Here is a 26072-nt window from a genome sequence, read left to right as displayed (position 1 = left end):
GAGACATAAAATAAACCTGCTCTTGACTCCATTTTATGACTGCAGAAATACATAGGTTATCCTTACAATGAGACAAATGTTTAAGCTTTTTGCTGCATCTGAATGTAAGAACCAGGCATAAACAATTAGCTATGTAAATAACTGATTTTTCAGGGCTCTGGCAAAACAAGTAATTGAACAAAATCTTAAAGTTCATCTTAAACAAAGCCATTTGCTTTTCCTGTAAAAATTCAGAAGAACAATAAACAGTTTGATCTCAGAGATTTGTTTTACTTTTCTGTTGAAAGTCAAATCCACATAAATTAGAAACAAAACAGCTCATTTAGAAGATGTTGCAATGAAATGTTTCGGCTTTTTCTGATTTTTGACTATTTTTTTTCTTGGCTCAGAAAAATGCTCTGCAGATTATTCTGACCAACCCAAACGTTTTGGGGTTTTTTTTTTTCCCTGAAAAAGAAATGTTCTTTTTTTTGGGTCTCGCTTCTAAATACAGTCTCCTGCTTTAACAGGTCACTGCTGCTGTGGAATAGCTTTAAGGCCTTGTCTAACTGATGTCATATGGCAAGCATGAAAATAAAACTACAAGGAAGGAACTGGAAGAATTATCATTGGATTAATTATTCCACAGAAATTAAACTGGCATGATCATAATCTTGTGGTGGTTTCTTCTGCAACAAGATTGCTATTTCCAGCGACTCTATATATTGATCTATTCCAGCTGTTAGTGAACAAAAACCAGAGGCTCTTCTCCAAGCTGGATTTTACATTAACACTGGGATACATTAAGCACACATGCTCCAAATCTGGCTTGTTTTTCATGGTAGAAAAATGGCAATATCCTAAAACTTAATAAGTGATGTATTTGAAAGCAACTATGTAGATAGGAAGAAGATAGTCATTCATGGCCAAGCAGTCCAGACTTGACATCAGCTCCTCAGATGCCATGAAAGATCACACCTTCTCTTAGGAGATCTCTGAAGATCTGCTTCTTCTGTCTGGGCTCTGGCAGGGGATCTGTGAAATTTCCTACCCACATTCATGATTGATTAAGATTTAATTGTGGTCTTAGCTCTACCTTGGAGACCATTAATTTACAGAACAGGGATTTTTCAAAAGAAACTACTTAACCTCCAGACCATTTAGACATAAAACCGGTCAGGCAAGAGAAGAAGGTTTACAGAGCGTGACAAAAGAAGGATTGCAAAATGTGCAGTGCCGACGTACAAAAACTGTGGAACAGAAAAACCCTTACAGAGCCTGTAGGAAGGGTTTTGGTTGTTTTTTTTTTTTTTTTTTGCAATGTCCCTGTGCCTCGCAGGAGCCCCGCGGCCGGCCGCTGCGCTGGGTTTCACAAATACGCTGAGGCGGCATTCTTTATCTGCAGTAACACTTGGTGTTGGCTGCAAAGGTCACCTTGACAAATGAACTTGCACGGTGGAAAAAATCCTCCTCCACCAGTAAATTAGCAGGAAGGGACTGAGCTTGTTTTCCAGTGCCCATTGCAATAGCCGCAGACCAGAGACATATGTACACTGGAAACAGTATGTGGAGCTGTGTGACAGGGGAGCCATTTTTGTGTGCTGAATTTACAAACACAGAGGTTTTTCTCAGGTGGCTCTTTGATCTTTGGAGAAACACTATTATGCACCTTAATTTTCAGTCATCTGGTGACTTTTGAAAATATTGTGCCATTAGGTCCCTACAACAAAAGCCTGTCTTACTTCTCGCATTAAATGATATCACAGAGAAGCCATTAGTTATCCTAATCCCAAAGATTTACAGTACAATTCCCTAGGGAAGCCACTTTCTTTCCCTGAGAGACATCATTTCTTTCAAAGCTAAGCAGGCCAAGAAGTCCAAGAATATAAAGATGACAGTCTGGTGAAAGACTCACTGAGTGAGGAGGAAACAAATAACAAATCCTATCAGTCACATGGCAAAAAGATGAAGACAATCATTACTTGCTAGTATCTCCGAAATCTCAGTGTATTTTCACTGGAAAAGAAGGATCTGAGCTGAGAGCCTGTAATGCTACCATTTCCACATTCACCAGGAAAAAGTCATCTATTTCAGTGATCCTTCCCCATTTCACTTTTTCTATCCCAAACCACCCTTCCAAACCGGTCTTTCTGCTGCTTCTTCTCCCTGGTGTTGCTTCATGTCTTTGACGCACAGGCAAATGTTAGGGGTAGGGTTCCTGCAGTCTAAAATGATTGCCTGCCTCTCTTCTCCAAAACGAGAATATTCATAACATATGATGTGGGCTGAGGGTTCAAAGATTATTATAAAGAGTATAGAAAACCCAGAATGCATGAGATCAAGGGCTGAAGGATTACTGCAGCTTGAGCAAAAACAGAGGAACTTTGTCTAAACCCAAACAAAGCCAAGCAATGGGTAAAAGCCCTGGCTTACTGATTGCCAAATGTAAGACATTTATTCCCCCTCCTCCTTTAGATGTTAACCAAGCACTGCTAAACTAACTTCAGCTAAACCGCTGTAATGTATCAGAGATATTTTTATATTAACAGATGTTCTTCACTAATGCGACTTTAAAAGTAACTGTAACTGCCAAATTCGTGTTTGGCCAGTAACCTTTATTTTAAGAACTGGGGTGAGTTTCTACTGAGTTTCTAATGGTCTATCAACCAATTCACTTCTCTTTAAAGGTGAGGATTTAATTTGAACAAAATATCTTACTAGTTTCACCCATTAGGTAATGCTAATTTAATCAGCAATATTGCTTGAGGGGGGCTGTAAGTCATTAAATGTATTCCAGTAAAAGGACTTTAAAAAAATCCCTAACTAAAAAGGCATTACATCTGAAAAGTCTGTTGGACGCAAATAGACAAAGGAAAAAAGTTTTTGCTTTCTATACATAATTATGGCTCTGAATGTGCTCAATCAATTACAACTATCCAATCTCCAAAATTCATTCCTTTAAACAGAAACATATATAGAAAGACATATCTAATTACCCTGTATAACATAAATATTAGGTTAGTCTAAAATTTTGTTAATTATTTGACATGAAAGCAAAACTGAGCTTGGCAGTCAGGCAGAATTCGAGATGTCTTTCTTGTACAGTGCAGCAAAAAACAGGGGAGGAGAAAAGAAACTTCCATTAACAAGCTCAAAAGAAGGAGTCCATGTTAACTACTCCACTGTGAACCATCACAGACATTTCAACATAAAATATTAGCATGAGATAAAAAAAGAACAAAAAACGCGAGCAGCCCCCCTCAAAAATACATGTAATACTACTTTTTACAGTTGCCGCAATTCAATGGCATTAAGAGAGTGACAGTAGCTGAGGCTACAGATCTCCCTTGCCTGACTTCAATCCAGAGACCTAGAGCCCACCATGTTCAGGGCTTGGCATACCAAGTGCGGCCAAAATATGTCCGTGCTACCTGAGGAACAAGGACCATCGCTAGCCCTGCTGAAAATGCTGTTTTGCCCTTACTTGTACAGGTCTGAATGGTTGCAACGGGTGCAAGGTAGCGGAGACTCAGGCCCCCGAAGGCACTTTTATCTGCTTGGGAAACGGGCATAAACATCTTCAAACACAAATGCCTTCACGAGCCTGAATGAGGTTCCTTCTTGCTTTCAAGATCAAGGCTTTTATCAAGATTTAGAAATTTCTGGTTTCCCCAGCACTGTCCAAACAAGATATACCCAGACCCATGGATTCCATGGGTGGCAACACAGAAAAGAACAGTTCTTCAGGGCCAGCCGTCACCTGCCTTTTCCAGCTTTTCTTTCTCACTCCCCCTCACACTTGCAGAAATCCAGACGGGAAGCCCGAGGACACCAGCCGTGTGACAATGTCACAGGTTTCATGTAGTCCTGTGAGATGGTTATCTGAGAGTTATTTCCTCTTGCAACACTCTCTCTTGCATCAAAGCACTTCGGCTCCCTGTTATTTGTGTAACAACTGGTGCCGACGCCAGTGCCAGAGGTTTCACCGGCAGGGCTTTTTTGGTATTGGCAAGACAGGAGAAAAATGCTGATTATGACTAATAGAAAGTGCTGGATCAGAGAGAGGAAAACTTCAAGATATTTGATAAGAGATGGTTTTTCAAAAAGGCTTTCCTGGCAGCACTGTCAAAGCTGCAGGAACAGCCTCCTTTCCTAGCTGTCACAACTGCGGGCAGCAGTCTTTGGATGCTCTGATGGACGAGTGTTTCACGTGGCCCTGGTTCTTGTTTTTCTGCAGATTTGTCTGAGCTGAGAGGGCAACTTATGTCTTATAGGATATGCGTTATTAACTTACTTAGCTGTGGGTTATGGCAGATGGGAAAAAGCATGTGTTTTAAAGGCAGGGCAGTGAAATCTGACAATGTCACCCACACAGGACACATACAAGTGTTGTCTGGTGAAGACGCCCCTTACCCCGAGTCCCTCTTTGCAGGACTGTAGGTGCGAGAGACCTGCCAGGAAATCCCACGGGGCTGTGTCTTGGGAGGGCTGCCGTGCTGTGTGTAGCATTCTGGCCCAATTCCAGCGTACATTAAGGCCTTTTTACAGTACTCGTGAAATTTCAGGCTGCTGCTTACACCACCTCTGCTCACTTGTGTTTGTTTCTGTGCCCAGTGAAAATGTTGTTGTTGTTGTTGTTGTTGTTGTTATTATTATTATTATTATGCACTGGAGGTGTGAGTCAGAAACAAAAGCCTCCTGGGTGCTGTGCTTTGTACCAGCTACACTGAAAAATGGTGTTTACCATCAAGAGCCTGCAGCCCATCTCTGCCCATGCGGAGCGCTGTGCTCCCTGGCCTTGTCCTGATTGCAGTTTAGGCAGAAAATGTCATTTTATACCCCTAAGATAGCTACATTTCAGAGGTGGAATTGCTTCTTTCTCACTACATAAACTCAGAAAGTTAGGGATATAAGAAAAAGCATAACAATAACAACAAAAAGTCAGAGTCTTTCCCATATTCAATTACAAGGCAATTTTAAAGCTGCTGTCTTGGGTCCTACGAGACATAGTGCTCTGGTCCAGGGAAGAATTATTTCTAGCCTCAGAGGGTAAGGACGTATGTGTGGACATACAAGGCCTTAATCTAATCAGTGATTCAGGACTATACTGTGTTTTTTTTTCAGGCCCTAGGCCAATTTTATAATGGAGGAAAAGAGGTAAATATTTCCTTTATTTTTGCTTTTCTTTCTGGCAGGCTGCTTAGAGAATATAGCAGCTGTTTGAAGATGGAGCCAGAGGCTTGCAATGCTGGTAAAATTTTGTTGTGGGGGAAGCTGAGAGCGAGGGAGGGGTGGTGTTACTAGGGAGTGGGGTTTTCCACGTCTCTAAAATGCTGGGTGTCACCACTTTGGTTCCACAGCTGATGCACGCCGCACACACGCGTACATGTACGGATGCACAAATGGGTACGGAGCATGGGAGAGACCATGCCACGGAGAACGTGTACACCTCAAGGATTTTTAAAGCACTGAGTAATGATCAGCTGATAGGGGAATTATGCAGCCTGACCCTGAAACTAAAACCTTGAACAGATTTGCCATGACAGCAGAAAGTGTCTCTGCTTGCTTTGTCATCCTTTTCTCATTACAGTCTTCAGACTGGTTACAGATCTGGATATAAAATTTGAAAATTTGCTTAGGAACTGTAATTTACAGCTCCTCTTTGCAAACCTTCACTGTTATTGGGAAGAGATGGAAGTTGAGTGCATGGAAGGTACACTTCGTGGTGACAGCCGCATTTAGAGTTATCGACTTGAAGTATTTCATACAGTGTACCCTGTCAGGCGCACCATGAGTCCTGGTTTTCTAGGGATTTCTGTGATTTGATTTAACAGCCCATTGCCCCTTTGGAATATATGCTGTGAATGTGTGAGAATTTATTACACGCTATCCCTTCTCCTTTGAAGTTTTTCTTTTTAACAGTTTGAGCAAAACGAGTTTTGAATAACTCCAGGTAGGACCTCAGTTCAAGCTGAAATAGTGTCCTCTGGAGTTTCCTCAGAGGTCAGTGGTCTATACTGGAGTTTCCACAGTGTGCAACCAGCGTTCTAACCCTGCTTGGCACTGACAATTCAGAATAATAAAGAAAAAATACGAGGGATGGAGTGGGGTAGGGAAGGAAAATCTTGGTCAGAAGTGCCAGGGCTCAGAGCTGGAATGAGTTTTTTTTCTACAAACCAGAAAAATTGAGCAAGGGCTGATTCCTGTGAGGGACTCAGCATGTTGGCCACGATCCAATAAAGCACTTAATGTTAAACGTGCTCTGGAGAGTGCCATTGGGAACGGCCTGAGCACTAAGTACCCAGCAGGATCAAGCTCCAAATGGGGACCAGACATAAGCCAGATGGCATTATGTTAGCTTTGCCATATTAATAAGCTCTTTAGTTTGCATTTTAATCACTTTCTCTCTTATTTTCCCCTTTCTTGCTTTACCTTTTCTATAAAACAATCCATACATGCACTGGGAGAGGAAGGCAATGTACTGAAATTGTCTCTTATCACCTTTTCAGAAGCATGGAGTTAAAGAAAGAACCGGGAAAACTGCCGCTTGTTTTTAACACAAGTCTGACTTTATCAGCAGTGCTTGGACGAGCACCATTAGGAGTATGGGGCTGCTGAAGGAAGAAAAATGCTGACTGTGTCTCTCAATTCGCTCTTCACATGTGTGTGGTGAGTGTGCCATCGTGTTTGAGAGCATCAGTGCCTGCATCAGAGGTTATTCTGATGTTTTAGCTGGGAATGGAGGGGGACAGGTAGGACGGCTGAGCAGGGACAGCAGGAGATGGCTTTTTGCCTGTCATAAGCTAAGTTCAAACTGAAGTGAGTCTGCTGCCATATGGCGCTGAGTACTCACAAATCCACCGAGGTCACCTGCCAGAAGCCAGTGGGAAGAAAATAAAACCCTAGTTGCTGCTTTGTTTTTTTAAACAAGCCCTGGCTTTCCACTTCTTCCTTTCCAGCGCAGTTACAACTATCTCCAGAACTTCCTCAGACCTGTGACTCGTGCAGATGCCAGCTTTTACATGGATGTTTTTGAAACCAAGCGCTGCCTGACTGGAAGCTGTCCTAGCTGGAGCTGCTTTCCTGCAGGGAGGGCACGGCGAGCAGCTGAGGTGGGACACTTGCCTCTGCCTCTGTGCTGCTGGCACTGCTGACTCTCAAGACAGGCTGTAGCCATCACTTCTGCTGGAGCTGTGCATGCATGTGGGTTGTGCAGTGGGACTGAAGAGGAAATTTCTGTGATCATTTTAGCATTTGGGCAACTGGAAAAGGAGCTGACAGAGGCGCCAGGCCTTTGCTGTCAATGACTGCATTAATCTTCTCCTGGCCTTGGAGAGAAATTTTAGATGAACTTAGCACATGTTCTTAAAGAGGTTTCTCTCTCAGTTATTTGTGCTGTGGATCCTGCACTGATGAATGATAATGCCAGTGAAATGGCCAATATAAATCAAACTTTGCTCGATAATCATTTTAGTGAGGATGCTTGTTGCTGTGTAGTTATTTAAAAAGTTGACAGTTGGCTACCATGGCCCAGAACTTTGGAGACATGTGGATGGAAAAAATTTTTTTTTTCCTATCTTAGAAGGTGGTGGCGGGGACAGAAGGAAGCACTAATGCCCCTGTTTTCATATCTGTGTATCACCCAAGTAAATTTTTTTTTCTTAGATGTAGTTATGGAGTTATTTTGGTCCAGAGGAAAGAGTTTCGGATGCATATAATTTTAAGAACTAAGACAAATAATTTTATTGCTACTGCTGGTAAAGTTCATGGTTGACAACCAAGCTATATTTATCATGTGAAAGTTTAGTTCATGGCAAATGTGTCATAATTCAGAGTTATTCTGCCATGAAAGAAGTCAAAGCCTAGTTAAGTTACTTTTTTTTGCCCTGTGCTAAGAGCAGGTCCCTGGACAGTTACAAAAGCTCACATTGGAAGTGGTGGCTTGTTAAGTCATCGCAACTTGCTTGTGTTTCTGAGTCCTAACAGACTAGGAGGGAATGAAAAGTTTGGAGATAGCTGACTAGCAGACAGTAGCTATGAGCTTGGTGGGAATTTGACAATAATTTTTGATCAAACAAGGAACAAACTAAACTAAGCTATTTTCTATTTATGAACTTTCTATTCCTTTCAAGTTTCCTCCAGAAAATGCTCACATAGATGCAGTTGTCACAGCTCTGGGAGGTACATGAGTCTGTGGGCAGTGATTTTGTTTGGTTTTCCTACACTTTCTGTCCATATGTTGGCCATAAGCAGAGCTACAGTTTAGAAAATTGACAGAGAAGGTTTTCTGGCCTCACTGTAACAATTTGAGACAATGATCTGAGCTGGAAGGTGGGTCAGGAGGACCCCAGAGTATCCTCTGGCACATAGAATCGTAGAATGGTTTGGGTTGGAAGCGACCTTTAGAGGTCATGTAGTCCAAACCCATCCAATGAGTGGGGACATCTTCAACTAGATCAGGTGGCTCAGAGCCCCATCCGACCTGACCTTGAATGTTTCCAGGGATGGGGCATCTACCACCCAGATGGGGCAACCTGTTCCAGTGTTTTACCACCCTCATTGTAAAAAATTTCTTCCCTATATCTAGTCTAAATCTACCCTCCTTTACTTTAAAACCATTAGCCCTTGTCCTATCGCAACAGGCCCTGCTAAAAAGCTTGTCCCCATCTCTTCTTTAAGTACTGGAAGGCTGCAATAAGGTGTCCCCAGAGCTAAACAACCCCAACAGTCAACCTCATCATCCCACAGTCAAGCTTAGAAGTCACTTGAGTCTGTCCTTCACGAGCAACTGAACAACACAATTAAATCCCCCAGGTGTTCCTCTGTGACAAAAGTACAATTCAACAATTTTATATAGAATATTTCTATATGAAACAGAATTTGAATAATAATATGTGAATCAGGCCTGGCGAACACTGCATGAAACACAGGGAAAGTGCTAGTAAGAACAGATTTATGATAAAGTTTTTGTCCAGCAAAAGTTAGACAACTACAGCAACTCAAAGCAGCCACATGGTTGCTTTTGTTATTTATCTTGTCATTAGGGTTAAAACCAGCCCATCCATCAAAAGGTGTTCAAAGTGCTTAGAAACAGAGGAAATCAGAAAATTTTCTATGGTACAGACAGGAGTGTATAAGTCAAGAATTTCCTCTCAAGATATTATCTGGTTGTTTTTTTCATGCAAAATAAACTGATTTCATTTTTGTTAGGCAAACATTGGATCACAGCATGAATCACAGCTAACCAAGAAGCTACTCTCTTATCATAATTTCCAGGGAAGCAGCACTTTCCTATTTACATATTGTATAGGATAATAGTCAGAACTCAAATACAGTGTAATACATAATTTGACCTTAAGCGTTTCAAGGGTTGCATGAAAGAAATGTAAAGACTTGACCTTTCAAAAAAGTTCTCCCACCATATCTGGTATGAATGTGTATTTTTTTCCACTTTCTTTGTTGAAATGCCTAGTGACATCAGTGTGTTTCAGTTACTTGTTTAGACTTCTGAGTAACTATTTTGATTTCAACAATCAGTATTTAATATTCTAGTCACAGACTTTCGTTTCCACATAATGCAATTACAGAACTTTTCAACTGCTTTGATTTCAACAAATGCATGATTAAATCAGTAATTTAAATAAAGTACCACATCAAAACTTATTTCAGAAGTCAAGATTCATTTAAAATAAGCTTCAATGAAAGAGTTTTGCATGATCTTTCATCTACTTCCATCACAGTTTTGATCTATCCTTCAGTTCACTACTTAGAAATGGAAGACTGCATCTACTCAGCAAGGTTTCTTCCAATGCTGTCAAAATTTTTCAAAGAATGACTAGGCAAGTTTTGTTTGATGACAAGACGAATGCAAAAAAAAAATGCATGGTTGTCAGAAAAGCAGATTTTAGATGTTTTCTTTTTTATTTAGGTACTTTCTATTTCCTTAACTAACTGACACTATATCCTTAAATTCTTGGTTTTCTCTCAAGTTCCTTTAGATTCTTTTAATGATTGGAAGATTCCTTTGTTAGAGTTGTGATTGGGTGCTGTATTATTTTATTTTATCTTTACATTAGCTACACATTCTGAAAATATAGATAGGATGACATAAATCTCCAACAATCTTATCTTAGGCACCTAAAAATTATTTTTATATTAATTAAAATTTATGTCTATGATCAAAATCAATTCAATGATTCATCCTTAGAAGGCACAACATCAACTTCAAAGGCCAACATACCTTTCTCGTTCTCAAAATCCTAATTGCAAAACCACAAAAGAGCAACTCGTCAAAATTCAAAAGTAATATCGAAAGCATCGAGAATATCACAGATAGAGGAAAAAATCCCACAGCTTGATACTTACAGAATTTCTTAAAATCTAGCCACTTCTTTCCAGATGCTGGCCAGGGGACAGCTGTGCATGAGGCAGACACAAACAGTACATCCTTTTTTCACCTGTCCTCGCAGCTATTTGAAGTCTGCTAAAGAGCAAACTTCTGAGCAGTTACACAATGACAAAATAAAATGAAGGAGAAACACATACATGATTTTGCGTCAGCTCTTTTGCTTTCTGCACAGCAATTCCCATGAAGATCGCAATGTAGAATATTTTTTTTTGCTGTTAGTATTGCTCACTTTGAGTTTTTATAGCTGCTTGGAGATCTACATCATTGTATTTGATTTCAGCTAATCAAGCATAGAAATGAACAGGAATGCAGACACACAGCACTGTAAAAAACACAGAAGGAAGTTTTTTCAAACAAAATGCCTCTATTAGGCAGCGGTTCCAGTGATGCAATCAGAATAGGAAGGAAAGTCTGTGTTGTTTCATTGTTTTGTTTGGATTTTGGGGTCCAGTGCTAACTTGTGATAATATTTCCATGTGTAAGTATATTTCTCTGAGAGCAATCCAAAAGAGTGACTATGATGAATTTAATAGGAAAAATATCCCATTGAACTTGCTAAGTTTTTCCATCATGAGTGACCATTACAGAGTTGCCCCACTCAATTATCTTTCCTGTGTAGTTCACTAGCTTTTGGCTAAGTTTACTGTATTTTATCAATGTCCAATGAATGCACAAAGTGGATTCAGAGAAATTCAATAACTGATTCATCCCTGTGAGGAATTTAAGAGTTTTTAAATAAGAGAACAGAGTGAATAGCATAAATGACCAAAAAGAAGCATTGCACATATATCAAGGATATAGACTTGGTTGCAAGGACATCTAGATCTTTAGAGACAAGCCCAAAGCCAACTGCTGCCAAGAGGAGTTTTGGATCTGACCTTAAATGTTGTGAGATGTCAATTACATTCGTAATCCAAAGATTCAACTCTCTATAACCTCCACAGTTCAACAGTTAAAACAAACACGTCCTCTCTACAGACATGACTTATCTGATCGGCCCATCACACCACATAATTCTAAACAGGATTTTCCAGGTGGCATGTACAGAGCACTGTGTCATCTCTCTGGCTTTAGGTAGCATGGTTTAAATGTGAGAAAGGCCAATGGTGGCAGAAAAATTAGCTTAAGCAAACAGGATTTTTCCTTACATCTCCCAGACAGTAAATGCACAGCAGCAGTTTTGCAAAGTGAGCAAATTCTTTTCATCAAATGTAAAATTGATATTGAAGATTAAGAAGTTTCCTCCCCTTTTGTAAGAATATGTCTCTCCTCTCAGCATGCTAAGTATGTGTTGTTCACTGTTTATCTCTGAGGCCCACTCATCGCTTTCAAGGCATCTTCAGAAGATGCTAGATTTTGTCGGCTGTAACTATAGGTCTATTATAGGGCAGACTATTATAGGGCATTTTATATGTTGTCACAAGTGATGGAAAAGTATTAAGTTTTTAACTAAATATAGGTCACAGAAAAGCACAGAAAAATAAATACTGAGCTTATTATCTTCAGCTATACCTGTTGCTTAAGTATATTGACATCAGTGAATGTTGTAAGACCTTGTGAAGATGGCCAAGGCCATAAATATGCATTTTCTGTAAAGATATCAGAAAAACTCTTCCCGCTATCTATTATTTTCCTGTCTCTTTCTGTTACCTGATGCAAACTGCTTTACTTAATTTCAAAGATGAATCCAATACTAAGTTTAAATTTATTTGAATTCTTCAAAGATTGCTTGTCAAGCGTTATTGCTACTGCCATGTCCAGTGAATTCATGGGATGTGGCTATCTGCGGGCTTTAGGGTAGCTCCACAGATGCATATCATTTCAGCGTTGGCTTCATTTCTGTTGTTGCGCATCCTGAGGTCTTCTTTGGTTTGGATGAAATAGAAAATCTGTCCCAGTGATGGAAACTCATCACCAATAGTCTCAAAGGAGGTAACTTAATCTAGCCGTCCACTCGACTGATATAATTAGGAATGCACTTTGTCAGCCTTTGAGGGTTTAACTACAGCTGGCTGGGTTCAAGACAGTCTCAGAGAAACCAATCTGTTCTTAGTAACACCATCTCCTTCACAGAATTACAGACATACTTTCAGCATATATACCCAGCTAACTGCTGAACGATGTTTTTCCACCCGCTTCTGCAGTGGTCAATGTCTTTTTCAGCATAACTGGAACCCTGGGTCAATGCCATGAAATGATTCAGAAACCAAAGGCTGAACTGATAGCTCAAGAATAAAGGTTATGAACCTTATTTACAGTGCTTGAATGTCGTTCAATTCAGCCTCTGAGCATCATCATATTTCTCATCCAGCTGATGAGATTTAATTAGAAAAGAGATTCTAATGGATATTCAGAACGGCCTATTTATTGTTTAAGAAATAAAAGGTATTTTAGGCTCTATTCTCTAGGAAATCAGAACTCTAGTCTTCACACGGATTAGCTAAATCAGGGGCGAAAAGTCTAACCAAATAAAAATTTAAAATCTTCTTTAAATTTATTCATCCAGACTAGTTGTGGATCCCTGCTGTACCCTGGACTCTTCTGCTGGAGTCTGCAGGGATTCGGATGATTAATACCTTCGTAGTATTGTCAATAAGCTTTTCTAACTGAATATCACAAACACCACTCCTTTTTCATGTGCTTCGTTCTGGTCGGTATCTGATTTGCACGAATGAAGGAGATACTCTGTTATGGTTCAGGTAAGTTGGACAAAGTTTCCTCTCCAGCCTGCAAAATATTTGAGAAAAATGCAGTATAGCTTTCCACTTACTTACTTTAAACATCTAGACTGAAAATACCCAGCCTAACCTATTAATCATCAGAGTGGCCTGTTCAGAAAAAAACGTACCCTTTTTTTTGTCTTATCAGTCCTGAAGCATTAGTCTAAACACTTTGAATTCCAGCCTTCAAGGTTCCACCTACAGTCGTGTCAGCGGGCTGGGCACAGGCTCCCCCGGGCCAGAAGCCCTACAAGCTGCACAACACAGTGCTGCGCCTGCTCATCGGCTTGGGCAAAATGCTCTAATGTCACTGTTCAGCTTCTGGACACAGCCAAAAGGAGGTCGGATTTGCTTGAGGCCACCCCATAAAAAGATATTCTGAATTCCTGTGCTGTAATCATTATGTGGTGGTTGTGAAATTCACTAAAGCCATGGATATTTTACCTTGCTCTTAAACCTTATGGTGTCAAATAGATTTTTTTTTTTTAAATTATTTATTCATTGCTTTGTTTGTTTCCTTTTTGCCTGTAATATAGATTTTCAATAGGTGTCAGAATACAGACAACACAGCTGGGCCTTAAATACTGACTGTACATAAATTTCAGTATCCTGTGTGTGACAGCAAAAGAAAAGGACTGTATTGCTGATAAAACAGCAATACACCTCCTTCTTGCTTCAGTAAGTCTCCATGTAAGTAGGAGAAGATTAACTCTGAAAAGTACAAGTTACTGTATATTTCAGAATTCTTGATAGCACTAACAGTGTTAATTATAGACATCCTCATTACCCATATGAATATCATACTCCATGTTAGAATCTGGAAAGGGAAAATGAGCCTCCAAGGACATCCTATGACAATAAACGCCCTGTACAAATAGGCGATTAGTTACAACTAGAGTGACTCATTGTTGCATGGCATGTAATGTAATTAACTGCAGATTTACTTGTGTTCAGCGTAGACTGAGGCAAGTTGCTTTGGTTTGCATGGTCTCATGCATTGCTGAGTGTGGCACAGTTAACTTCAGGCCTGGCGTAGCTAAGTTGTATAAAAAAGATTCAGTAGTTAAGAAAAGCCATAAGAGCTGGAGTCCATTAAGGATGAAATGCACCTTGACCACATAAAAGAGCTGCAGAGTTGATGTCCCTCCCAAAAATCTGTGGTGTGCTTCCTAAATGCAGAACATGGAGGTCCTGTGTCTTAAAGAAGGCTTTTCAAAGATAGACATAGTAGGTTCCTTTGTTTGTTTATTTTTGATTGTCATTCTTTGTCAGAGGCAATGGATGGCTTGAAGAAATATGCTAGAGGAAGATTCCAGCTAATTTTTGACTTATGGGCTAAGTCATTCTAATGTTTTCCATATGTTCCATGAATTGCCAATGACACATGTGTAACCTTAAGCTTCATGCTCCATCTATGGACTTGTGCATATTGTACACACGCTTGTAAATAAGAATAAATTTATACTTCCAGAAACTTCACATTTCTGTAATGTCATCCTTAAATCCTCATGGTTTAATTGTTTTTGTTAATTGAAAAAGAGAAGGAGGGAAGGAGGGAAGAAAGCAAGCAAGCAAGGCAGCATCAAAGGATTGCAGCGGATCACTGGGGATTGTGGGGAAATGCATCCTCTGAGTGGAAGATGTAAGAAGGACCTTACACAAGGCGGACACAATTGTTTCAGCAGGAGACTAAAGACTCCCACATATTTAAAAGGCCCCTCTCCTGTGCTTGGCCAGCTGTCCCTGCTTCCTTCTGCCCACCCTCTCTCCAAAAGGGAGCACTTTCAATGTGAAATCCTGCTGCAGCCTGAGTACAAAGGCTTCCCTTGTCTCTGTTCATCAGGATAAGCTTGCTGTTTCCTTTCACTTCCTTGCACATGCATGATCTGGGCACCATCTGGCCCAGAAATGGCCAAGGACAGCCAAGCCTGCAAAATACCTTCAGAGAATGCCCCACTCCATGTTTCACCTGTAACCACCGCAAAGATTTTATATTGACCTCTGCTACATCCAGACAAATATGTAGAACTCGAATTTACAAAATATTCAAATAAAGGAGGGAAATATTACAAAAGGAAGACAGGCCTAGTCACCATTATGTTTTACTTATCTAAGATTTCATACTGATGTCTTATTCTGCAAGAATCCTATTAAATAGGAAGCAAACCTGAGCTGAGAAAAAGAGAGAGTGTAATCAGATTGTGTCTTGTAAGCAAGGTTATTGACAACAAATCTTAATTCTGATGGCTTGATCCCATTTTCACTGAATTCAGAGGTAAAACTTCCATTACTACACCTAAGTATCCATTAACTCAGTCCGTGTGCATAAACAAGGCTTATATCCCACTTCACATTCCACTGCAGGATTTATTATTGGCCTTTTATTAGACTAGAATGTAAAAAAGACAGAGCATTTCTTTTTAGAGTGAATGCTACAACTACACAGTTCTTGCTCTCATACTAATGTTAACCTTAAAAAGGATCTGACATTCTCACTTTTAGATTCCCTTTTGACCACTAGGTATGATAATCACTCGGACAGAAAATAGGCCTGGATGATATTTTGAGCTGAGATTTAATTAGCCAGAGAAAGAGAAACTGATGGGGAGGAGGCTCTTCACCACCAAACCCAGAGTTTGCATAGACAAACCCAGAATCTGGATAACTGCAGACTCTCTGCAAGGGCGTAGTTAGCAAGGAACATACTACTCAGTGAATTGAATTCAGGCCTTGTATAAATTTATCATTCCCTGTCCAAATCTGTCCATTGTGAAGCTAGTATTATTCTGATTACCTGTAGTAAAATATGAGGACTTACAGCACTAGAGCTTCTTCCATCTCTGGTAGCAAACTGTGAGAGTGACCCGGTGTCTAATTTAGCCCACAGATGTTTAAAACACAGTTGCCCAGCTAGCCTCTTGCTTTACTTGGCTTTCAGCTAGTAAATGATGTCAACTCACCTGGACTTCTACATCCAATATAGGTTTTCAAAATATACTGCCTTCTGTCTCTCTGAGTTAGTAGGGCTCTTCTACCCTCCACAAAAAGGCTTATGGTCATTATTTTGCTCATTATATACCCAGAGCAACTTCTACAGAAAAAAATGTTATAAAAGGCTTGTATAGTCCTCAGGTAGAAATTCAATAATGGCAACACTTAGTAGCAGAGATTTCTGTCTCTCCTTTGTTCAGCTTGCTTCTAAACATCCAGCGTAGGTCCATTCTAAACTGGATGATTTCGTACATCTGAAAATCCCACAGGCTTACAGCAGTCGAGTATTACTCATAGCATCCTAAATAAGAAAACATAACCGTCTTCAAATGAACAAGCTGATAATAGGCTCCCTGCTCCAGTGTTTGTTCCTCTCCTCAGGGACCAGAGGCTCTGGCAGCGTCTGGAAAGTTAACACATACAGACAGGGGAAGAAGCGAATTACAAAGATGAGGGATCCCTCACAGAGCATCAGTCTTTCCCTTGCATTAATTACAAGGGATGCCAATGCAAGCAGTTTAGCTCTGCTAAAATAGTCCTTCAGGGTAATGGGGGCTCTTTTTCAAACAACCTGTCTTTTAAACCATTTCAGCTTTTGACTTCAAAATCACCACTTAAATGCCATTACAAGACCCATTGCCACATGTGTCTGATGGGACTTGGGGGTCAGCTATAAATGGCCCCACCACACGATGTCTTTTGGGAGATGTTTCTTTTCTCACTTCAACTCCTTTTATAGAATCATAGAATGGTTTGGGTTGGAAGGGACCTTAAAGATCATCTAGTTCCAACCCCCCTGCCATGGGCAGGGACATCTCCCACTAGATCAGGTTGCTCAGAGCCCCATCCAGCCTGGCCGTAAAATCTTCCAGGGATGGGGCTTCCACCACCTCTCTGGGCAGCCTGTTCCAGTGTCTCACCACCCTCATGGTGAAGAACTTCTTCCTAATGCCCAGTCTGAATCGTCCCATCTCTAGTTTTAATTCAATCCCTCCAGTCCTACCATTACTCGACATCCTAAAAAGTCCCTCACCAGCTTTCTTGTAGGCCCCCTTAAGATACTGGTAGGCCACTATAAGGTCTCCTTGGAGCCTTCTTTTCTTCAGACTGAACAACCCCAACTCTCTCAGTCTGTCCTCATAGGAGAGGTGCTCCAGCCCTCTGATCACCCTCGTGGCCCTTCTCTGGACATGTTCCAGCACGTCCATATCTTTCTTGTAGTAGGGGCTCCAGAATTGGACACAGTACTCCAAGTGGGGTCTCACGAGAGTGGAGTAGAGGGGGAGAATCACCTCCCTTGACCTGCTGGATGCACTTTTCTTGATGCAGCCCAGGATACGATTGGCTTTCTGAGCTGCTAGTGCACACTGACGGCTCATGTTGAGCCTCTCGTCTACCAGCATCGCCAAGTCCTTTTCTTCAGGGCTGCTCTCAAGCCAGTCACTGCCCAGCCTATATCGGTGCTTGGGATTGCCCTGACCCAGATGGAGGACCTTGCACTTGGTCTTGTTGAACTTCATGAGGTTGGCATGGGCCCATCTCTCCAGCCTGTCAAGGACCCTCTGGATGGCATCCCTTCCCTCCAGCGTGTCAGCCGCCCCACACAGCTTGGTGTCATCAGCAAACTTGCTGAGGGTGCACTCTATGCCACTGCCCATGTCGCTGATGAAGATGTTAAACAAGACCGGTCCCAGTACTGATCCTTGAGGGACTCCACTTGTCATTGGCCTCCGCTTGGACATGGACCCATTGACAGTCACTCTTTGGGTGCGGCCGTCAAGCCAGTTCTTTACCCACTGGGTTGTCAGTCCATCAAACCCATATTTTATCAGCTTGGAGACCAGGATGTCATGTGGGACAGTGTCAAACTTTTGCACACAAAAGGAGAATCAAGTCATATATCTGTGAAGGTGGTCCTTTTTCTGTCCTCCTTTGCTCCCCTCTTCCTTCCATCCCCTTCTGAGTCCCTGGCACATACAATAGGACTTGGAAGACCACAGTGGAGACTGTTTCCACTGAGAGAGAAAGAAGGAGGCAGGCAAAGGAGCTAAAATCCTGCAGAGGATGCCTGGCTTCAGTTACCAGCTTGAGACGTGACTCTGGACTCTCTTCTCCTGGTTCCCCTCCTGTGCTCTTTTAATACACCCACCACAGTGGTACCTGAAGGCTGCACAGAACACGGTCCCACCCTGAGGGTGGATGTGCTGCCTGCCAGCCTTACTCTGCTGTGCTGCCTACCCAGCTGGAGCAAAGCACTGCAGTGGCCCAAGTGGCTGCTAATACTGTGGTTAGCCAAAATCCAGGATGTTAACTTGATTGTTTGCTGTGGATACTCCGCACTATTTCAGGATGTGATTCTATATTTGTACAGCACTAACCAGATGCTTTTCGGATACTGTCCTAGCTAGGACTTTTGGTAGTCTTTCTTAGTTGTGTGTTGCAGTTCCTACCACTGCACTTTTCCCACACATTTACACTGAATTATTTTGATCTTCTGTGCCAAAATAACACTTTACAGTTCGTGATTCCTGGCTGTTCGTTGTGACAGTGCTGTCGGTCTGCCAGATGCAATCTGAAGGTGTCTGTGTAGGGCACGCAGGGCTCTCAGGTCCTACATTTTTTTTGCGGGCAGCTCCAACCGTCATGTAACCAGAGATAAGTGACTTAGTTAAAAATGAATGGGGCAGCTGGCTAAACGCTCAACCAAACAAAATGATCAAAGGGACAGTGCCAGATGTTTTCCATCAGCTCTACATATGGAGGTACCAGGGAGAGCAGCAGGAGCACCAAACTAAAAAGAAACCAGAGAAGCCAACTCTAGTTTCAACCATAACATGAGGAACTGGCTATAAATACTGCATTCCTCAGTGAGGCTCCCAGAGGACATTTTGTAGGTATTTCTAAAACCTACAGGAAAAACGTGTCTACCATTGTCTGGCTTATTTATACGCATCCTCCCAGTAAATATTTTATTAAGAATCACCATTCCCCACATCTATAAAAATATACTTTAAAAAAATCATATTTTAGAAAGCTGCTAGAGATAATAAAAATTGTTTTTTCCACAAGATACATTTTTTGCCCAACCTGTGCCAATACAGTCTTTTCCTAGACTACTGTTTTATGGGGTTTTCTTTTACCACTTACAGTACATTTTAAAATTTTAATTTTATAGGTTTTGAGTCCAAGTTACTGCAAGAGGCCCAAGTAATTTCAAGATTTACTGTGGTAAAGGAGCCAGCTTTTTATTTTTGTCTTCTGGGGAAGTTTATGGTAGAATGAGATAAACGTTGAAAATAGTTAAGGTTGTTTATCCTGCATCACTTAGAAGACATTCTTGACATCACTTGTATACAACTGAGCAGGGGAGCTGCTCAATCAGCGCTGACAGAAATTAAACCCAGATCACCCAGCCTTGGGGCATACAGACCTTACTTCAGCGTGATAAAATCTGCTTCTGTTGGGATAAAACCTGAACTGCTTATACGGCCCTTCCTGTCACAAGCCAAATTTTGGTGCATAAAGGCTCCTCCTCCAGTTTTGTCCTTCCAAAGACACAGTCATTATATCAGAACACTTTACCTCATCATGACATATCTCTGTAGTGTCTTGGGGCTTGCAAGAGGGGATGAATATTGCAAAAGTATCTGCTGCTTCCTTGTCCAGTGTAACGACTTTACCATTGGCCCCATATCTGCAAGTCTTAGGGTTGGATCCGGAATCCTGGAAACTACCAGCAGGTAACTCAAGACAACATAGAAACTTCAGAAAAATTTCCTGTTCTTTTTTGGCTTCACAGTTTAGTGTTGTCTGCCTGAAAGTCACTCCCTGACAGTAGGAGGAGGGAGATATGCTGAACATGAAGAGATTGAAACGGCATTTCCCTGAAGCAACTGGAAGTGCCAGACTTGCCCTTGACTAGGGTAGAAGCTAAGATGGGGTCCTGGCTGAGTTGTTCAGTGGTACTGAAATCCATTTTGTCCTTTACCTTTACGTAGTATGCCCCTAGGTTTGGTAGTATATATGCTGCTCTTTGCTTGAGTATTGATTATAAAGATGTTTATTCCATGTATAAAAAGCTTCACATGCCCTTTAAAAGCTGCTCTAAACCCATTCTGCAGGAACAAAGCCTGTGAACGGGCTTTTTCTTTCCTCTGATTCTTATCAGTGGCCTAAGAGACTCATGGCAGTGGAAATATCTGTGATTTGCAGTGCAGGATGAGTTCTTTGCTAGTAGATATGCTAGTAACAAACTGGCTGAGGAACTCACCAACTCTCATACTTGAGTCAAGGAAAGCTTGAGCGTGACTCACTTAGGAATGCTTTGTACTCCCCTAATTGCATAATTACCTTAGAGACCTCACTGGCCATTTGGCATAGAGGTCATGCCTGCTTCCTCTGAGCACAGGAATAACTTCTCTTAGCGTCTCCTAGCAGGATAAAAAGGAGATGGGAGGAAGACAGACATATGGCCGTGCCCCTGCTTTTCCCCTGATCCAGGGGCAGTATTTGTGCACAACTGCAAGTCCTTCATCTCTGAAGTGAGGATGGAAAAGTTACCCATTACTTAACATAAATGAGCACTCCCACCTTTGCACTGAGACAGTATCTGTGTTGAAAGGGATAGTGTGATATTCTGGGGTATTTGGTACTGGTGCTTTTGATAACTGAGTTCTAATAAATGGGATTAAAAAAAAATGAGGGGGATGCCACAAGCACAGGAATCTTCCCCACTATACTGATATGCCATAGAATTAGTCTGACTGCAAAGCAAAGCAAACAGAGATCTCCCCAACACTTTGTTCTCAAAAGCAATGAAGAAAAAAAGATGTCCATAATATAAATGCTATCAACAATTGCAATCATGCAAAGCAGGTGACAAGTGAAGTGAAGGGACTTGAATGTTCCGTGAGAAAAATGGAAAATGAACTTTCTAGTTGCATTAATGGAATTAAAGGAAGATTTGGCTGGAGAATTCTCCTGGACCTCTAGCAAAATCAACAGCGCAGTTTTCAGGGCTCACCCCATGTGTAGGACTAGTAAAGTAAATAAGTCTGCAAGATGAATGAAAGAAGAAAGATAGAAATGAATGATATAGATAGTTGTGGAGGAGATATTTAAGTATAGCCGTCTTTAGTCTCCCCAATGCTCTCTTAGTCTTGAGAATGGCTGGAATTTGTGGTCCCTCTTCTTAACCTTTTTATTTATGCTATCCAACAGTAAGTTTGGAAGCTAGAATTCTCCTTTGCAGATTGGTGATGGCATCACTATGTAGTCAAACATTCATCCCACTCTCCCCTTCATTACACCTATCCTTCATTGCATACTGATGCATCTTCCATTTGAAGCAGCTAAAGCACATCTTCTGTCCCTCTTACAGCCCACCAGCTGTTATCCCCTAACTTATAATGGGGTACATATACTCTCCTCCCATTGGGCTTATGAATGAAAATACTTGTGGCTGCTATACTTCATGCTGATGTTTTAGTTGCATGTGTTTTAGATATGCACACAGGATGCCTACCTGATTGGCCCTTAAAGAGTTGCAGATGGATGTGAATCCAAGCGGTTTGATTCACCTAAGTTTATTAGTGTAAACTTTGGTGTCCATGGGCTTCTCAGCTGTGTAATTCAATTGGCAAGAATGTTTTAAGATTACTTTAGAGGTTCATGATGGCTACTTAAGTCTTTCCTTCTTTTTTATCAGTGTCTTTTTAAATAGTGGGAAGCAGACCAGTTTAATGTCAGCTGAGGCTGCATTAGCTTCGCCTTTCTGTGAGAAACCTCTGCTTAGAAGGTTCCCAAAGTGAAAGTGTTTGCAAGAAAAAACATAGCTGGGAGACACTCACATCCAAGCCTGGCTCTGGTGAATGGAGCTGTTCTTCTGATACAAAGGGAGCATCACTCTAAAGCAAGAGAAATGTTTTGGGGAGACGAAAGAAAATGAAAGATCTTGATTCCTAAGATGAGAGAGAGAGAGTTGGTCAGCAGTATATCAAATTGAAAGTTCATATCCAACACTGATTTGTTCTCACAGATAGGTATCTGAAGTATGGACTTCATTAGAGCTACATCTAACTAATCAACTGAATTCAGGGGAAAGTCAGGCTCTGGGTCCCAACTGCTTTTGTTATCAAACAAAAAACAGGCAACACCTCTGTTCTCTGCATGCTTTTTTGAATCGTTCTCCTGGAGAGTCAAGGAGTTAGCATGCCATAGTGCGGGTGGCTGCCCTGGGGATCAAGGAACAGCAGACAGAGTCTATAGTAAAGCTTCTTGCATTAGGATGGCGGCAGAGGAAACTATACAGAAAATGCAGTCCAGGAAAGAGTTCTTAGAAGATGAAGTAGGGATTAAGCCAGAGCCTATTTTACCATTTGCTAAAATGCTCAGTGCATTTGCCTTCATGGATTCTGCATTCCAGAGGACTGCATGCTGGGTTAATAAAATCCCTCTCTCGAACAGGCTTTGGAAACTCAGACGGTCACTGACTGCCCACATGGCAGAATTTGGCTATTGCTATTAGACAGCTGCAGGAAGTTGAGGACAAGAAAGGGGAGACAGCACCAAAATCTTATGGACACAGAGACATGTAGAGAGACACATAGCTTTGCCTCATGGCAGGAGCTTCCAAAATATGTTTCTCATCAAAATGCCAGGATTGTCTTGTGGTTTTTTTTTTTTCATTCAGGAACTGCAATTTGCACTTCTGCTTTTCTTAGGTGATACTTATGTGATTTAAACCCTCACACTCCCTGAGCTTAAGTTTCAAGGGCATTTTAAAACAATTAGCACACCTACAAGAAAATAGCAAAACACCACATTTCCGCTGCTCACAGACTCAAAGGGAGATTGAGTTTAGCATTCTTCCTTGGGGAAGAAATGACATGCTCCCCAGTAACCCAATGCCAAACCACTGCTCTCTGTTGTGAGTAGCAAATGCCATTCTTACTGCGTCTAAAAGCGCAGACTGTGTTTCTTTTCTTAACATGAAATTGTGTATTTTGGTACTGCTCTCAAACAACAGTTTAACAGAACAAAGGAGTTATCTTTATGAGACAGCCAGGGAAATACACAAAGAACAGGAAGATGCAGCTAACCTAAATAATGACATTGAAAACAAAATAGCTATTGGGCTATAAATAAACAATATGAAGTAAATATCATTATTTTTATTAAGAGAAGATGCAGACTTAATTCCTGCCGATAATGACATCTACTGTTTTCTCAGACTTTAGTTCTCATTTTTTTCAGCCAAGCCACAGAATAACATTTCCTACTTTCTTCAACTTTTTGCAGTATGAACTTTCATACCACTTCTTTTGGAGAAAATTGCAAAACCCAGACACGTACGTTTAGGAGAAAGGTCAGATTTTCTAAAACAATAAAATTGCCCAAACTGCTGTTTTTGAACTGTGCAAATACAAGCATTCTTACAGAGCAGGGAAGTAAACATACACACAACTGCATTAATTAAGACAATGCTTAGTTTCCTGCAACCCAAAGTAATTTTCTTATTTAGACTAAGTCTTTAACGGTGTGATCTCCCATTGTGTGTACGTGGGTGTGCAAAGCACCAACTGCAATTTCACAAAAAGGCAAGGGCTGGTCCTGATGAGGTGGGTGGATGGCGAAGGCATTAAATAATCCTCTAAACCAAAGCCAGAATCAACTTTCTGAGCACCAGATTCGGCCACTCACTCCAGCCTTCTCGCTTTCTGTAATACAGTCCTAAAAGACCTCAGCAGAAGCCTGATTCACGTGCTTTTTTTTTTTCCTGGGGATTTTCTTGTTGAGTATCTTGGGCAGGAAACTGGCCTGCTCTGTTGACTTACAGGATTTAAAATAAGCACTCGCGTTTCCCCCTCCCAATCCTGACCAGCGGCGCTGGGCTGAATCACTTCCACAGTGGAAGCAAGAAATGTGTGAGAGCAAAGTGCTCATGAAGTGTCCGAGCGATCGGTAAACGCTCTCGGGCTGACATATGGTCAGCAAAACCCACGACCGACCCTGATGAAAAGTCAGGGCATGGTACCGGTCCCCATCCCTCAGGCTTTACCTGCTGGTGGGCGAATGGCTGGGGGGGATGTCTTGCACAAAGTTCTGCTCCATGCCTGGGATCCTGGCCGGGCTGTGGGGATGGTAGGCTGTGAGGACCACGCTGCCCGAGTCCTTCATCTCCATGGTCATAGGCGCATGTCGGCCCCGCTGCCGGTGACAAAGGCAACCGAGGGGTGCCGATGGGCCCCGACGGGAGGACGACTGGTCCTGTCACAAGCAGGAAGGCATGGCCTGGCTCCGTAGCAGCCTCTCACCACCGTTTGCTGTCAGGAGAGCTGTGTAACTGAGACACGGCTCCTCTCCCTGTCAGGAAAGCTGAATTAGCATATATTCAAAAACACCGCCCACAAAACAACCCACGGGGAAGTTACTACGTTCCTAGGAAACTAGAAACCTGAGATAATCTGGCATGGCACCGAACGACCGCCGGGAAAACTTCTGACTCTCTCTTTTTGTTTCTTTTTAAGAGTCAGTTTCTTAATACTCCTCCTGCTCCCGAAATAGGCTCAACTAAGTGAAATTATTTGCCAGTTAAGCAGCAGGACGAGTGGAGAGCACTACTCAAACACAAAACGTGGTTTGGCAGAGCAGGCAGTGACATTTAAACTGCTTACACGAGAGATTCAGAAACCGAGTAGTCTCTGCTCTGTTTAAATAATCAAGGAATCTTGATTTCCTACATGCTGGATCATTTCTGTGGCAGGGAACTGCACTTGCTTTCTCCTGAAAACAGATTAAGTTTTTGTTTTGCCTGATACAGCCGTGTACATAATGAGAAGGGCTCTGGGAAATGAGTGAATTATTTTTACAGTAGCGTGCGTTCATCTGGGGCAATCCCATAAATAAATACACTCCGAGGTGCTTGATACTTTTTCATGCTTGTGCTTGATGTTTGTGTGCTAACTGAATGTTTTTCTCCCAAAAGGAAACCAGCAAGCAAAAATATTGGGGTCCTACTCTGGAGTAACACCCAGGGAAAACTTTGCAGACAAAATGAGAAAACTCACACAGCCCTTTATTTTCCTCTCCAGCTTCCTCAGGGCTTAGGGGTTTTTTGAAAAGAAACATTTCCGATAAATGTTTGCTCCTGAAATCTATTGTCCCGCCTGTGGAATCATGGGAAGGATGTCCCTAATTTTACTCTACGAGCCACAGCTCGCTGAGCGCCTTGTGAGCACATGGGTGAAACACCAGCTTCTGTGCATCTTTGTCAGAACTGCGGGCAGCATCCCCAGCATGGGCACTGTGCAAAATGTCTCTCAGGCTCCTCTTTCGGATGCCCACCTTGAGTGAAGGTGTCTCTCTAGCACTGGTATAGGGGCTGCCTAAACTATACTGTCAGTCTCTGCAGCTGGCGAAGTAGCACAGGTTTTGAAGGGCACAAAAATGATTCATGTCATCTCCGCCTTCCCCCCGAGCTCTGTATCCTGCCTGGAGGGGCAGGACAGTTTCAGTCAAATATATTGCTGCAACTCATGTAGGCAGTGCCCAAGTTAATTTTAAATTAGCCAGCACAGGACACTGATAACAGTACACTTGGCAGCACTTCTTGCCAGACTCACCCAGGAAGCATAAATATTTGAACATGCAGAACCTCTAGGCTTGCTCTCGCTATGCTGTTAACATCTCCTGGATTAAATATTTGAAAGCCAGGTTGCACAGAATAAAATCATGGTTGCTTCCATGGCAGCGTGGAGGCCCCCTGGGAGCCACCATGAAGCCATATGTTAGAAACAAAGGAGAAGGCTCTAAGCTAACTCTTGAAGCATTGCCTACTGCCCATGGCATCAGGACTATATCCCACGGTGCCTCCAGGGCGTAGCAGGGTGAATGCAATAACCAGTGAAGACCTCATTGTGCTCCGTGGTTACTGGGGTGTTCAAGAGAGGGATAGGGTCCGAAAAATTAGGATA

At 41.8% G+C, this 26072-nt stretch overlaps 1 protein-coding gene across 2 annotated transcripts in view; it reads right to left on the bottom strand.

Annotated features, from left to right (window-relative positions):
* Positions 1–24499, bottom strand: part of ARHGAP28 (Rho GTPase activating protein 28) — an 80902-nt gene extending 56403 nt beyond the window's left edge. The window contains exon 1 of one of the 2 annotated variants that reach the window (XM_054190710.1): positions 24158–24499. In XM_054190710.1, coding sequence (XP_054046685.1) covers positions 24158–24288 — 131 coding nt within the window. In that variant the 5' untranslated portion in view covers positions 24289–24499. Of the gene's footprint in view, positions 1–10344; positions 14395–24157 lie in introns of those variants that run through there. The other variant, XM_054190712.1, reaches the window with a different exon arrangement.
* Positions 24500–26072: the final 1573 nt, after the last annotated feature.

Source organism: Rissa tridactyla, chromosome 2, assembly GCF_028500815.1.
Source record: "Rissa tridactyla isolate bRisTri1 chromosome 2, bRisTri1.patW.cur.20221130, whole genome shotgun sequence".
Taxonomy (NCBI): domain Eukaryota; kingdom Metazoa; phylum Chordata; class Aves; order Charadriiformes; family Laridae; genus Rissa; species Rissa tridactyla.
This window is presented reverse-complemented; position numbering and strand designations above follow the sequence as displayed.